Source organism: Sorex fumeus, unplaced genomic scaffold (assembly GCF_029834395.1).
Source record: "Sorex fumeus unplaced genomic scaffold, SorFum_2.1 ptg000093l, whole genome shotgun sequence".
Classification (NCBI taxonomy): Eukaryota; Metazoa; Chordata; class Mammalia; order Eulipotyphla; family Soricidae; genus Sorex; species Sorex fumeus.
Genome location: NW_026606150.1, coordinates 5,612,637 through 5,628,034, shown reverse-complemented (window position 1 = coordinate 5,628,034; position 15,398 = coordinate 5,612,637). Strand labels below are relative to the sequence as shown.

The 15,398-nt window shown below is 55.0% G+C and overlaps 1 protein-coding gene across 2 annotated transcripts; it reads right to left on the bottom strand.

Annotated features, from left to right (window-relative positions):
* Positions 1 to 4,483: 4,483 nt before the first annotated feature.
* RBM14 (RNA binding motif protein 14) lies at positions 4,484 to 14,364 on the bottom strand. 2 transcript variants are annotated; one of them, XM_056131932.1, is made up of 3 exons: positions 13,919 to 14,364; positions 6,406 to 7,870; positions 4,484 to 5,635 (listed from the first exon to the last, which is right to left on the bottom strand). In XM_056131932.1, the coding sequence occupies exons 1-3, from the start codon at positions 14,253 to 14,255 to the stop codon at positions 5,428 to 5,430; spliced, it is 2,010 nt and encodes a 669-aa protein (XP_055987907.1). In that variant the 5' UTR covers positions 14,256 to 14,364; the 3' UTR covers positions 4,484 to 5,427. The 2 variants fall into 2 exon arrangements, with proteins under 2 accessions (XP_055987907.1, XP_055987908.1); XM_056131933.1 differs by lacking the exon at positions 6,406 to 7,870 and having other exon boundaries at positions 5,462 to 5,635.
* Positions 14,365 to 15,398: the final 1,034 nt, after the last annotated feature.

Here is a 15,398-nt window from a genome sequence, read left to right as displayed (position 1 = left end):
TATTATACATGTAACATATATATCCGTTTACACACACATAATATACATGATACCCTTTGTTCATTACCTGATCCTTCGAACAGAGCCCTGGATGGGTTCAAAATTACTTTCCAGCCATATAGTTTCCGGTGATTTTTACATCAAGAAAAAAATAGGGCCAAAACAATAGTACAGCGGGTGGGGCATTTGCCTTGCATGCAACCAATCCACATTCAATTATGGTCCCCAAAGCACTGCCAGGACTAACCCCTGAGCATCGCCAGGTATGACCCCACCCCACCCCCAAAAAAGCCACAAAATAAAATACAGCAGGTAGGACATTTGCCTTGCACTCAGCTGACCTGGGTTCCATCTCTGGCACCCCATCTGGTCTCCCAAACATTATCAGGAATGACCTCAGCACAAAGCCAGGAGTAAGCCCTGAGCATAGCCAAAGTGTGTCCCACCCTCCCACTCCACCTCCCAAACAAAAAACTGGTTGGAGTCATAGATCAGCTGATCAATTTGTTATTGTGTGACATACTGGGTTCAATCTCTGACTCCACACCACAGACCACAAAAAATTGGGACCCAAGTAACAGTAAAGAAGTTTGAATGCTTGCCTTGTACAATATCTACCCGGGTCCAATCCCAAACACCCTATATGGTCCCTGGAGCCCTCAGGAAAGATTCCTGATTACAGACAGGTGCAGCCCAAAAAAACAAATTGGCCGCTTGCAAGGCAAGCCTTCCCACCCCCTGTACTGTATCTCTCTGGCCCCACAAAATATTTTTGTAAGTATAATTGAGATATGCCTGCAACTTCAGGATTAATGTTGACTGTTATCTTCGCTTTTCCTTAAAAACTGACACATCCTTGGGGCTGGAGAGATAGCACAGTGGGTAGGGCGTTTGCCTTGCACGTGGCCGACCCAGGTTCGATTCCCAGCATCCCATATGGTCCCCTGAGCACCGCCAGGAGTAACTCCTGAGTGCAGAGCCAGGAGTAACCCCTGTGCATTGCCAGGTGTGACCCAAAATGCAAAAAAAAAAAAAAAAAAAAAAAAAAAACCTGACACATCCAGAATCACATAGCTAAGTGGGAGAGCCAGAATTGAAATCTAGGACACCTGGGCCAGAGAGCTGGAATGGTGGTCAGGGGACTTGCTTTCTCAGGTTGCCTGGTGAGCGATCCCACAGAAAATAAATTTAGGAAGGGGTCGGAGCGGTAATAGAGCAGGTAAGGCCTGTGCCTTGCATGCGGCCAATCCGGTTGACCTCTGGCATCCCATATGGTCCCCTGAGTATGACCAGGAGCGATTCCTGATTGCAGAGCCAGGAGTAACACTCCAGCATCGCCAGGTGTGGTCCAGAAACAAAAAAATATAGGAAACCTTAGAAGCAGCATGCTTAGTTATTCTCGCTGACAAATCAGCTTTCAAATCAAACCAATCCATCTTCAAGTTTCCTGTCACTTCCCACATTGCATTATTTTATTTCTGGGGGCCATACCAGGCAGTGCCAGGGGTCTCTCCCAGCAGTGTTATGGGAACCACACGGTGCTGGAGATCAAACCCAGGCCTCTCTCTGCCACCCGTGGACTCAGTCATGTGACCTATGTCTGCTCCCCATCGCCAGCATTGCTTACTAACTATAACCAGTTAACTAGTTCAAGTCCATCCTGCCTGTTTGGTTTCAGGAAGGGGGTGATCAATCTAAGGAGTCTTATATGCAAGATGTAGCTCCAGGCCACACACATCCCTAACTCATTGGTTGCTGAGGGGGAATGATATACCTGGCTGTGCTCAGTTTTGTCCTGGCTCTGTATCCAGAGATCACTTCTGGTAGTTGGTGGAGGACCACCTTATGTGTCTCTAGTCTGGTAAATTTTATTTTTTGTTTCGGGGACACACCCAGTGTTGCTCAGGGCTTACTCCTGGCTCTGCACTCAGGGGCCACTCCTGGCAGACTTGGGGAACTAGATGGGGTGCCAAGGATTAAACCTGGATCAGTTGCATTTAAGGGTAGCATGCACTGGCTATGCTATATAGCTCCAGCTATATTTTAAAAATATTCTTTAAAGCAATTCTTTAAGCTATATTTTAATATTCTTTTCTGGGGAATTTTGCACTCTATGGTCTTTAAAAAGACTATAGAATTCAGGTAAACATAAATTTTTCACATGCTCTCCATCACCTTCTCTATAGCTCAAACTCCTTTTGTTTTTTGGTTTTTTTTTGGGGGGGGGGAGGGCACTCAATGGTGTATTCAAGGATGAAACCAGGGCCAGCCATGTGCAAGTACCACTCCACTCCTTTTTTTGGTATAACCAGCATAATTATTTTCCTGATCTCAGTCAGTCTACTAACCTGATAGGGTAAAGGAACAGGAACAGTCAGTACAGTGATGGCCAAGTCACTGACAGACCAGCAGGCAGCCCCGAGGCTCGCCACAGTGGTACAGGAGTGAGGCCCAGGTATGCCCAATTCCAAACAAGGTTCAACCTCCAAAGAGAGCAAGCTGAGAATAGGCCATCCAGTCACAGAATAAAAAAAATCTAAATTTTCCCGAATGAGGAGCCAAAGCAATAGTACAGTGGGTAGGGTGTTTGTTTTGCACACATTGGGCCTGGGTTCAATCCCCAGTATCCTTTAAGGTCCCCTAAGCCTGCCCAGAGTGATCCGAGTGCAAAACCAGGCACATAAACTCTGAGAAACGCCTGGTGTGACCATTGCCCAAAGCTCCCCTCCCCCTGAAAAGCCCCCAATTTCTCCAATGAAGGTCAAGTTATAGGTGACTGAAGCAGAAATTCCAAGATCTATACAATATCAGCTCATATACCACCCCCCAAAATAAAAATTTAATGACTTCCCATTCACCAAACTCAAGCCTTTCAAGTTATAGAACCCCCTATAGAAATCAGAAAACCACAGAAAGCAAAGTATGAGGAGATGCATAATCTAAAAAAAAGGGAATTAAAGGGGTGAAGGCACTTGACTCCCATCTGGCCAATCCCCAGCATCACTTATGCTCCTCTGAGCACCACCAGGAGTAATCCCTGAGCACTGCCGAGTGTGACATCTCCCCCCGAATTAAAGGAGAACAAAATTTGGCTTTGTAGCTCCTTCTGATCCAACCAGCTAGAGAAGCATCCAGGCTGAGGCAACCAGGGCTTAAATACCACGTGCAGCTAGGCCAGGTCACTGACGAACTCGGGCTGCAATAAACCAACACTGGCCAAGTAACTTGTCCACAGCTACCATGGGCCAGGGGTAGAATCCTTATTGGTGAGAAAAGGGGACAGAAAGCCACACAGACAAATACTGGAAACACACAAGCCACAGTCACAGGCCTACATCAACCAACCCTCCATCCCGGGGCAACAACCAGAGCCAGGCTTCTCAACGTGGCCTGCAGTCCACCACTCTCGCTGCAGGAGTGGCAAAAAACCTACTGGGGTCAGGGCAATGGTGCCAAGGGCTGAAGTGCAAGCTTTTCATTCCCGGGTTCGATCCCTGGCACCTCATGACCTCCCCAGCACTGTACTGGGAATAGCTCTAAGCACCATAAACCAACCCCTCCAAACAAGGAAACCTATCGAACTCTCCTGCTCCCCATCCTCCCCCAGTTCTGCAAAGAATTGACAAGAAGCGACAAAGCAGTAAGCACAAAGAGAAGCCAAGAAAGTGTTTATGGTACCAGAACCCGAGCTGACCCCAATTCAGTATCCACAAGCACTCACGGATGTCTGGGCAAGCTCCCAAGCAGCAGGGAGCCCATACGAACCCCTGGTTGACTGCTCCACCGCGCCTCAGCTCGACCCAAACAGCTTCCCAAACCTTGTCTCTGCAGCCCCTTGGAGGACTTCAGTAGTCCCACAACCCACAATCACACCACCCAACTGGCGCTGCGGGGCTTCCGGCCCAGGCCCCTCAATCCCCAGTCCCGAAGACACACAAAGCCCTCCACTTCCAACCCCTTCCCAGCATCCTTAGCGTCCGTCACACTTGCACTTCACCCCGGCCAGGTGTCTGTTATGACACCTTCAAATGTAAACTCGGCCTGAAACTCCCCCACGCAAGGAGGCAGGGAGTCACAAATACTACCATGTACTGCCATGGCAGGGGCTGGCAGGGCGCAGGAAGGACACTCCGTGGAGACGGTCAACAGGCGAAACACCAGGTGCATGGCGAGAATCCCCCAGACTTGCTTCAAACTGAGGCATGCGTCCCGCCTCCCGCGCTTTCTCCACACACAGGACAGCAGCAGGCACTGGCCTTGCCCACCCCGCCCTCACCCCCCGGGGCCGGCTCCTTGCCCTCCAGGTCCCCACGCCAGCGCTCACAGGCCCTTCACTGCCTGAAGGATCTGCGAGACGTGGAGGCAACGATGCAGCCCGCCACCCCTTCTCATTCGAGAAGCCAAACCCCACAACCACCCTGTGGGGAGCACGGGCTGTTTTTTGGAGCCAAGTCCGGGTAAATGGTCACACAAAGACAGAGGAAAATGAGCAATAAAAAATTTACTACATTTTGGTGATTAATTCACATTAAGAGTTGAGGAAATCCAAGCCACTCGGTCTCAACAATCCAGCCCCCCAGATGCAGACTAACAGGTCAACAAACTAAACCCCTCTAGGCAGCAGGGTCATCACTCCACTCCCCCGAGTGCCCTTCCTCAAGCACCCCGGTTCCCTGGCTGCTTCCCTCTGACTGGCCTGTCTTCCTGGATGTCAAACTGGCTCCTGAAACAGTGCAATCAAGACAATGACAACCAGGTTCCAAACTGCAAATTGCCCCAAGTTTTATTTGTACTCCATACAAAAGGGGGGGAAAATCAAGGTTGTCTAACACCACCTACTTGGGGAGATGGGGATGTGGGGCTGCGCTGCTCGGCATTAGCTGGAACGTCAGTGGCCAATCAAGATTTGACATTCGCCAACTGACGGTCCCAACAGGGACTCGGGCTCAGGGCAATCGGCAGAGGGCAAAGTCAGGGCCCTCTGGACTGCTGGCACAGCTTGGTACACAGGAAATGGTTAAAAGCTAACCCTTTCCCGGCCTCCCTCACATCTAAAAAGAAAAAGGCGACGCGGACCTCAGCTGCAGGCTGCTTCCCCATCAGACGACCTTAAATATCGCGCACAAAAATAAACGGGAGCCAGGAAAAAAAAAAACATAAAATTCCCATCCTTGAGTGATGGGAGGCAGTGGAGAGGGGAAACCGCACATCTAGAGCCAGTAGCAAGATTTTCTGCGGAGGCGAAGGAACGAAGTAGGTTACTGCCGACCACTCAAAGGGATCGTCTGCTGGGGAAGGCCCACATGGTAGAGGGGATGAAAAACCGAAAACGGGAGAGTCTGGGTCAATGTAGCCGTAACCTGGGTCTGCATCCCACCCCACACCTCTCCTCTTTCCCTCCCTGTGGTGCCCCGTCCCCGGATGGCCCTACATGCGGCGCTGGTAGCCAGAGTGCATCTGAGCTGCCCGCAGGTAATCATTATAGGAGCCCGAATAGCGTGCGTAATCGGAATGAGCATCGGGCAGGCGACGGTAATCCAGCGAGGACTTTGTCGGCGAGCGGCGGAACGAAAGCTGCGACTCTGATAAACGGCGGTAATCAGAGAGCTCGGCTAAACGCCGGTCGGAACCATACCTAGTCGAGAGAAGAAGACAGTTGGTGAATGAGACAATTGAGGGGAGGGCTCCAGGTGGGCATGGGGGAGATGCCAGGGGGGAGGGGGAGGGCGTGACCAGGTTGGTCTCCAACAAACAAGATGTTGTCAGAAGGCTCATCACCCTATAGGGGTAAGAAATCCAGCCTGGGTCAACTCCGTGGGAAACCGAGCCCCGCCCCCCCAGCAGCCCTCCCTCCGGAGCTGGCCTGTGTCCCCGAACCACGAGTGAACTAGCCCCGCCCCAGGGCCCTGTGCAGAAAGACCTTGATCAGTTATCAACAAAACGGCGGACGAAGGCAAGGTCCCCAACTTCCCAGCGTGGACGCACCTCAGACATCGTGCCTTTAGCCAGCGAGTGCCAAAGGGACTGCGCTTTCGACCCCCCCCCCCCCCCAGCCCGCCCAGAAGCCTGGACAACCACGGGACAGGCTTCAGGCTCCGTGACACGGTGGGAGAGGTGTGGGCCAGTCCTGCGAGGCAGCAGCTCCCCGGCGCTGGGGCAAGCCAGGGCAGGACGCGCCTCCCAGCCGCACTAGCTGGGACCCCCCCCCCCAGGCTGAGCACTGCGCTCCACCTGAACCCCGGTGACCGGAAAAGTTCACAGGCGCCACCCCCTCAGCCTCCGGCCACCCCGGGGAAGTCGAGCAGACCAAGGGCGGGGCCAGTGGCTCCAGTTTCCCTCCCGTGCCAACCACAGCCCCTTGCCCAAAGCCCCAGTTGGGGGCAGAGGCGGGGGGGCATACAGTACCTTTTTGACATGGCGACAGCCTTTTTGTAGGGATCGTCGTAGCTGGCCCGGGGTGGGGAGAGACGCGTACGCTCATAGGGCGGCGGGGTGCTGTTGGCGTTGGCAACGGCCCCCTGGGACATGGACAGGTAGGCTGCAGACGGCTGACCTGCCCCATCGTAGGCACCGCCTGGCTGGCCACGGTAGGAGGCAGCCGCCTGGGGATGCTGCTGGGCAGCATAGGACGCAGCCAGCGAAGCCGACGACTGCGTGCGGTACGGCGCGGCCATGGTGGCCGAAGGCTGCGCCCCGTACGCGGCGGCGGCGCCGTAGGAGCCAGTGGCCGCGGCAGCCGACTGCGCCCCATACGAGCCCGACAGGCCCATGGACGCCTGCGCCCCGTAACTGTTCAGCTGGGTCTGAACAACTGGCTGCGCCCCGTAGGAGCCGGCCATCGGGGTGGTGGCCTGCGCAGCGTAGGCGGCGGGCTGGCTGGCATAGGCGGCCGCTGTCGCTGGCTGGGCCACGTACGCGGCGGGCTGGGAGGAGTAGGACGCCGCCTGCTGAGCAGCATAGGGGGCCGACTGGGCATTGTAGGAGGCCGAGGGCTGGGCGTTGTAGGAAGCTGCCTGGGCCCCGTACGCTAGTGACGAGGCTGCGGACTGGGCCCCGTACGAGGCTGCCTGGGCCCCGTAGGAGCCGAGGGAGGAAGCCGCTCCCTGGGTGTTGTAAGAGGAGGCAGCGGCACGAACCCCGTAGGAGGAGGCGGCCTGCGCGCCGTAAGAGGATGGCTGGTTGCCATAGGAGGCGAGGGAGGAGCCCTGAGCCCCGTAGGAGTTGAGCGAGGAAGCCGCAGCCGGCTGCCCCCCATAGGAGGAGAGCGCCGAGGCCGAGGGCTGGGCGCCACTGTAGGGGCCGAGTGAGGACGCTGCAGCCGACTGGGAGCTCGGGCTGGCCAGCTGGCCCCGGTACGGAGCCCCCAGGGAGACAGAGGGCTGAGCGCGGTAAGAGGCTGCCTGGGCGGTCATGGGCTGAGTCCGGTAGCCAACACCCAAAGAGGCAGAGGGCTGGGCCCGGTAGGCAGCGCCCAGCGACACTGAGGGCTGGGCCCGGTAGGTGGCTGGCTGGGCCGTCAGAGGAGCCACGTAAGAGGCTCGGGGAGGTGAACGGCGCAGAGGGCTGCGGTCGCGACCAAAGAAGGGTGGCGTGGGCTGGCGGGCTTGCCCATCAAAGCCACCAGTGCTGTTGCCAAAAGCCTGCTGGTAGTCGAAGGTGGCAGAGAAGCCACCAGTTCCGGGGAATGCCGCATCCCCAGCCCCTGGTTTCTTGGTCTTGTCCCCAGACTGGATAGCCAGGCCAGGCCCCTTCTTCTGACCCTTGGTTGAGAGTTCCACGTTGATGCGCTTGCCCTTCACTTCTTTGCCGTTGAGCTGCGCGATGGCGGCTTTGGCATCTGCTTCCTTCTCCATGTGAACAAACGCGTAGTCTGATAAAGCAGCAGACAGAGGGTTAGCAATTAGGGGGGCAGGGCATGCTACCCAGTGGGTCCCAGTCGGACACACAACAGCACCAGCTGTTGCCAGCTACCTCCAGGCCTCCAAACCCTCCTCTCCAGGAGTTTCTCGTAAGCCATGGCTCCCAAGAACAAAGTTTCTGACTCTGCCTAAGGCCTTCTCCGTCTTAGCCACCTGAACCAACGTCCTGGTCAAGAAAGATCGGAAGATGAACTGTAACACGACACCATCACCGCTCCTACCAACATAAACCACTGACAAACTGCAGAAGACTCCTGATCACTCCCTCTAACACAAGCTCACACCACACTGCCTGAGGCTCAACTCGCAAGTGTGGAGATGTACACACAAGATAAGGCCTGACCCATATCTCAAGTACAAGAGCCTCAAAGTCCAGCTCACTAAACTCCTCCAGTAAGATCTTCCTTTTCTTCACAGCCCTGCCCTGTAAAAAGCACTTCCATGAGCAGGACCTCCTCCGGCCCTACCACAATGTGCGGAGCAGAGCCAAGCACCACCACTGCAAGCTGCCTGGTGGACCAGCACACGGGCAACTACCAGGCTGGCCCCATTCAGACGCGGCAGCCCAGCAACAGAATCTCGCTGTCCATGACCCTTAGCCACGCCTGTCTCTGCCTGAGAAGTGAGTGTGTGAGTCAGGCCCTGGGGGTAACCTGACTGGGAACTGAAGCTTAGAGAGGAGCCGCTCCATGGAACCCAGTGAATGTGGAATGGAAGCGAGCCGCCCTCCTGAGGCCACATGACATCTCACCAGTTTCCCCTAGGGCTGCCATTCACAGATCACTGTTTACAGGAAATATTTGGTCTCGGCAGGCTCTAGAGGCTGAGGTTCCCCGTGAGGTTCTCATTCAGGAGCTAAGTGCAATGTGGTGGGGACGCTAAGACAGGAGGCTCACCTCAGAAGTCTGACCCAACTATCAATCAAAAAGAAAAATCAGGAGGGGGAAAGAATGGGAAGAAATTCTCGTTCCTGTCCAAACTCATAAATCACAGCATGCAAGCAGGATCGAAGACACTGATAAAATTTTTGTGGAAAATTGGGCCACAAGAGGCCAGAACGATAATACAGCAGGCAAGGTGTTTGCCTTGCACGAAGCCAACCCAGGTTCAATCCTTGGCATCCCAGAGGGTCACCCCCCACCCCCACCCTACCCTCCCCCAAACACCACCAGAAACATTTCCCAAGTGCAGAGCCAGGAGTAAGCCTTGAGCACTGCCGGGTGTGACTCAAAAAGCAAAATAAAAAGAAAATTGGGCCCCAAACTTAATCCCACCTTGACCTCTAGCACTTTAACAGTCAAAGTGCAGACAGACCCCTTTGGCTCAACAGTTGAGGAAATGAACAACTACCTAGATGGAATTATCCTACCTGCATTCCCAGAGCTAAATCCCTTCAACTGGCCTATAAAGAAGGGTGCTAACTTCTAAAAATTTCCATACTGATGCCCTAACTGTTCTTATAGATCCAGTAATGTTCGTGGACTCGAGGCAATGCCAACAATCCCAGTCTCCCATGAGAATAAAAACAACAAGCAAATATCAGAAGCACAGTATACAGCACAAGAAATCCCAGTGGGTGATCCTGGTATCAGTGACCTGCTGCAAGTTCTTCAGGAATTTACATCTTACTCGGTCTTCTGAGAAATCTGTCCTACCTGAGTCAGGAGAGTCAAAGGAGAAGGAAAGTGCCTGGTGAAGTTTGAACAGCTACACAATGATAAAGGAGGGCGGCCATGCAAGCCTGGCAAGGGCCCCAGGCTTACTCCCTTAGCGAACATTCTTGCGCTCTCAACAGAGGGAGAATCAGTGCCACCTGCACATGCAAACCTAGAGAGGACAGAACCAAATGAGCTGTCACTGCAGCTCTCTGTCCCCTCACCCCCATGGCCAGACCCGACTCCTCAGCTTCCAAAGGTGAAAGCAGAATGTTCCTTTCGCCCTTGCCATAGCCGGTGTCAACTGTTCTCTGACCACTTACCTCCATATTGGGCAGAGTGAGCTAAAAATAGAAGTGAATGGTCTGAGATCAGTCTGAAAGCAGAGCCTAGGGCTGGGGCGCCTGCGGCACCCCCAGCGCATGGTCCTCTGGCACCTCTGGGAACAACTGAGCAGGGAGCCAGCTGAAACAGCACTGCTGGGTGCGGTCCCAAATGGGCCCACACCCAGTGAAGCTCAGGGGTTACTCCTGGTTCTGCACTCAGGAACTACTCCTGGCAGTGCTTGGGGGATCATATGGGATGGCGGGGATCAAGCCGGGGTCAGCCATGTTCAAGACAAATGCCTACCAGCTGTACTATCTCTTCGGCCCCAAAACTTTTAAAATTTTTTGTTTTATAGCCACACCGACAATGCTATGGGAACCATATGAGATATCAGAGAACAATCTGGGGTTGGCCGTGTGCAATCCCACTTACCCACTATACTATCACTCCAGCCCCAAACATTTTTTTTCTTTCGTTTTTTGGTTTTGGGGCCACACTTGGTGATACTCAGGGCTGCCAAGGATTGAAATCTGAGCCAGCCATGTGTAAGGCAAGTGCCCTACGGTGGTCTGTACTATGTCTCCGGACCCAATTTTCTTTTCTTTCAATTTAAAAATAAAAGTAGAGGCTGTGTAGATATTCAGGGAAATGGCAAAAGCACCCGGAGGCGGCAACTGCAAGCAGAAGGCGGCAGATCTTAGAGGCAGCTGCCAGGGATAACCTTCAGGCACTAAAGGGAATATGACACCATACCATAATGCTGGCTGGCCAACAGATTCCTGACCCAGAAAAAAAAAACCAATACCCAAAATGTTCAATTTGTTTTTTTTTCACAAGAGCATACACACAATACACTACTTCCTATTTTGCTGGGTTCTATTTAAAAAATCAAGCTGGGATATCTGTGAATTTAAAAAAATATGTTTGTTTGGGGGGGTAGGGGGCGGGGGGCCAGGGGCACATCGACTGTCCTCAGTTTTCCACTGGCTCTGGGCTCAGGGACTATTCCTGGCAGGCTCGGGGACCATAGGGGTGCTGGGGATTGAAACCAGGCCGAACACATGTAAGGTAAGAGCCCTATCACTGTACGACTCCTCAGTCCAACATGACCAAATATTATTATTCTAAGTTACTAAGCCTGAGTTGAAGCTTAGTACAGTGGGTAGAGTTCTTTCAGTGGGTAGAGCACATGACTTGCATGTGGCCAACCTAGGTTCAATCCCCAGCCATCCATATAGTCCCTTGAGCACTGCCAGGAGTAATTCCTAAATGCAGAGCCAGGAATAATCCCTGAGCATCTCTGGGTATGACCCAAAAGCCAAAGAGCCCCCCCGCCCCCCAAAAAAGGTTAACCTGATCTTGGAGAAATGTGTGAAAGATGGATCAGTGGACCAGTCACCAGCTACCTAATCCAACCACAGCTCTACCAAAGATGCCACCAACCCAAAACCTTCCAGGAACAAAGCAAACAAGTGGCCCAGGGTTCTGGAAAGCCAATTCAAGAAAGAGGTCATCACGTTGGAAGGAGCTAGGAAGTCAAGTTTGACATTATGTCCACCACTGGTGGCACCACAAACTCCTCCAGGATCAAAGTAAAGAGTCCAGAAAAACAGTTTCTTCTCCTAAGGGCAAAAACCTCTAAAGTGAAACTTCAGCACTACCCACCCTCAAATGCAATTGCTCTTGGGCCTTTCACACCTAAATCTTTACTAACGCTGTGAGTTAGGCGCCATACTCCACAGAATGTGGCTGTGGACAGTGGTTACAATGCTGTTGCTACGGAAGGGTTTTGCTCCGCAAATCAGACCATATCTAAGCTCCTGGTAACCATGCAACTGTTTTTTTCCCCCTCCTGTAAAGTAAAACAGAACTGGTGTACCATGCAATGCCGAGCTTCTGTGCTTCTCAAAGATCTGACAGCCAGTACATAGAGTCAATGGTGTGCCCATTCCCAGTCCAAGAAATCAGAAGGTTTTTGGTAGAGTGAGAGACAATTTCTAGCCCATTCCCATCTGAAAATCCTCACTTTCCTTCACCCACAGGGATGCCAAGGTATGTGCAGAAGGCACGCCCTTTGCCCCATACTCCCATCGAAGCAGACCAAGGACTCTGTGACACGGTGAACCTCCATTCCCTCGAGTCAATGCAGTGCTACTAAATCAGATGTTCCCAAAGGAACAAAACACACAACTCTTGCAGTAAATCAGCCAGAATGCTAGAACCACATGCAATTGTCATGTATTTCACGCACCCAACACTCCTGCCCCCCACTGTGGCTGCATGTCAGCCAAACTGTCACCTTTCTCCTCTACCTAAAAGCAAGCTCCTGGCCCAGGGCCATGCCTGCCCCTCTGACGCTAGTTTGCAAGCTCTGAATCAAGAAGCCACTGCGCCCAAGAACCACAGGAGTCGTGGCACGTCAGTGAAACCCGGAATCCACAGTGAGCCCAACCATTTCCTGGCAAGGTGCCCAAGGTGAGGCCCTTCCCCACTCTTTGGCACTCAACAAAAGCGAAATCCATGCACCATCCAGCCCGCCTCAGAACACCCAGCAGGAAAACCCAATTCCGGACGGCCGTGGACTTGCATAACCTGAGTTGAGGAAAATAGAATGCAGTATTAATGCAGAACAAGGAATTGCTCCTGGCGGTGGAGACCACAACCCTTTTACACTTCCGCGTGTCAGGGGAGTGGTCCCAAAGCTGTCTCCTGGTGGAAAAGGTCGAGTACCTACCTACACCCACAGTTCCCCCGGCCAGAAACCTTACACAGGGCGGGAGCAGGTAAGACTCCAACACCCAGATAGACATCAGACTCCCAGTACGGGTCCTCGAAGGCAGCAGGGCTGACCGTGATGTGTCCCCTGCACCCAAGAGGAACAGAGACTGGCCCCGGGGCACAAGAGCCAGCCAAGCTGGCCGACATCATATAAAAGGAGCTTAGGGGAGGGACAAGGACCCAGACTAGGGAAAAAAGTTAACCTGGATCACCTAAAAACAAGTCGGGCCTAAATCAGGGTGATCCATTTCCCTCTAAAAGGCAAGTAGCAATCTGCCCCGATCAGGCTCCAAGAGCAAACAGGAGCAGTGTACATTTATTCTGCCCGCATTTAACGAGATCCCCGCTCACACGCCCCTCCCCAACTCCCGCTCCGTCTGAGTACACCCCCCTGCAAAACCACCAAGCTCAGAAACGAATGGCACTGCCCCCGGGGCACGGCCTTGGCAGGTAAAGGATACGGAGAAGTGGCCTTCACAGAAAGCAAGAGACCTTCCACGTGCGAAAGGTCGGGGTTTCCAGCTCAGAGACGTCAATGGAGCCCAAAAGGGGTGGGGGGCGGGGGGTGGGGGGCGGAGGGGAACCAGCAGCGTGAGGGCGGGCGGTGGGAAGCGCAGTTTGCCACGCCTATTCCCCAGCCCCCCACACCAGCATCGAAAGGCCAAAGTGGTTGGGAGGGGCCCCTCCGGTCCCCACGGTAACTAGACCCGTGAGCTGACCCAAGCCGGACACGTTAAGAGATTCCAGCCCGAGAAACGTCCAAGGGCCCCGTTACCTTCCGCTCGGGAGCATTCATCGGGAGGGAGCACGAGGGCGGTGTCGGGGCGTCAGCCCCCACCTTTTCCCTCTTCCCTTGCTCTGACCACCGACGTCTGGCGAGGAAGGGGGGAAGTGGCGAAATCTTCCCCGCTCCACGATCCGGCGTGCGCCCGTCACTTCCCAATTTCCGCTCGGTGCCAGGCCCGGAGCCCAGTGGCAGGCGCGCCCCCGGTACACTCGCGAGTCTCGCAGGCGCGTCCCCGGCCCCGCAGCTCGGCTCCCGGAGGCCGCCGCACCCACCCGGAGCCGCGGGGGAGGAGGGTGGCTCAGCCCAAAGCGCCCCCGACACCTCCGGCCTCATTCCCGCCGACTGGCCCACCCCGCCCCACCGCGCAGTGACCGACCCCCGGGAGAGGGACGTGGCTAACAAGCAGAGTGCCCCGTGCGCGCACGCGCGCACGCGCGCGCCCCCCGCGTTACCTTTCACCACGTCACACTCGATGACGCGTCCGCGGCGCTCGAAAAGGCTGCGCAACTCCTGGCTCGTGCACGCCGCCGACACATTGCCCACGAAAATCTTCCAGGTATTCAGAGGCCGTGGGCGCGACATCTCCACCACGAGCGCGCGCCCCGGCCGCAGCTCGTGGCCGTGCAGGGCCTCGATGGCGCGCAGCGCGCCCGCGTTCTCGCGCATGTGCACGAAGGCGAACTGTTTCATGACGGCGCAGCTCATGACCGTGCCGTAGGGCGCGAAGAGGGCTGCCAGCTCCTCCGGCGTTGTATCCGCCCCATCGACGTTGCCCACGAAAATCTTCATTTTGCCGCCGCAGCCGCCTTTCCGGAGGGCCGGGACCTCTCCTCCAGCGACGGGCGAAACGACCGACCGGCCTGCAGTCCTCCCCAGGAATGGCTGGCCACCGAGAACCCCGCCGCGCAGGCGCTCTGACCGAGCCAATCAGGATCCGCTTCCCGCGCGCCCTTCAGCCAATCAGAGAGGCCAACGGAAGATCGACTCCGGTACAGCCAATCCCAGAGGGCCTGCAGCCCGCTCATTCGCGGAGGGGGCGGGAGAGGGACGACGGCGCGGGACCAACCGCCTCCGCCGGGGGGAGGGGAAGGGGGGTTGGCGAAGGGGGAGCGAGCGCTGGAGCGCCGGCGCCGGAGAGGCCTAGTCGGCGCGGCGGCCTCAGCTCCGGGTGGGGCCGGGGCCGATGGGCCCCATGGAAAAACTTTGTTCGGGCGGGGACCAGACCTGCCCTCGTCCTGGCAGCCTAGGCCAAGCCCGCGCTTGGTGGCCGCTACGGCGAGGCCGGCCGCGGAGAGGCAGGACCGGGAGAAAGCAGAACAAATAGCCGCGGAACTGGGCGCCTTGGCGGGCGGCGGGGCCGACAGGTTTCGGCCGAAAAGCCCTCGAGCCGTTCATTCATTCTTGGGAAGCACGCTTCCCGCTTCTGCTGAGACCCTGGAGGCCACTAGAAACAGTTTTTTTAAAAAAAAAAAAAACTGTCTTTTTCTTCCTTGATGGAATTGCCCAACGAGAAGGAAAGATACGCGCCTCTCTCGGGCGTGAGACCGAAAAGGAAGTCAAAAAGCCTGGTCCGTGAGAGGGGGAAAAGTGGAGGATTTAATAAAAAGCACCAAATTTCAAAATCGATCGTTGTACGTAAATTTAAAATGTTGCTGGCAGGGCCCTTCCCTTGCACACTTGCGACTCGCCGCACCCCTGAGCCCCCACCCCCACCCCCCCTCCGGAATTAACCTGAGCGCTGCTGGGTGTGGCCACAAAACAAAGTGCAGGGCAGAAGAGATTAAAAAATAGTGATAATAGCAACGTGTAGGGAGATGGTTGCCTGCACATTCAAACTTTATTGAGCACTTTTGCTCCTGGGCAGCCCCAAAAGGGGCAAGCCCGATCTGTTTGGAGTTTGTATGTGTGGTGGGGGAGGGGGTTGGTGAGGCA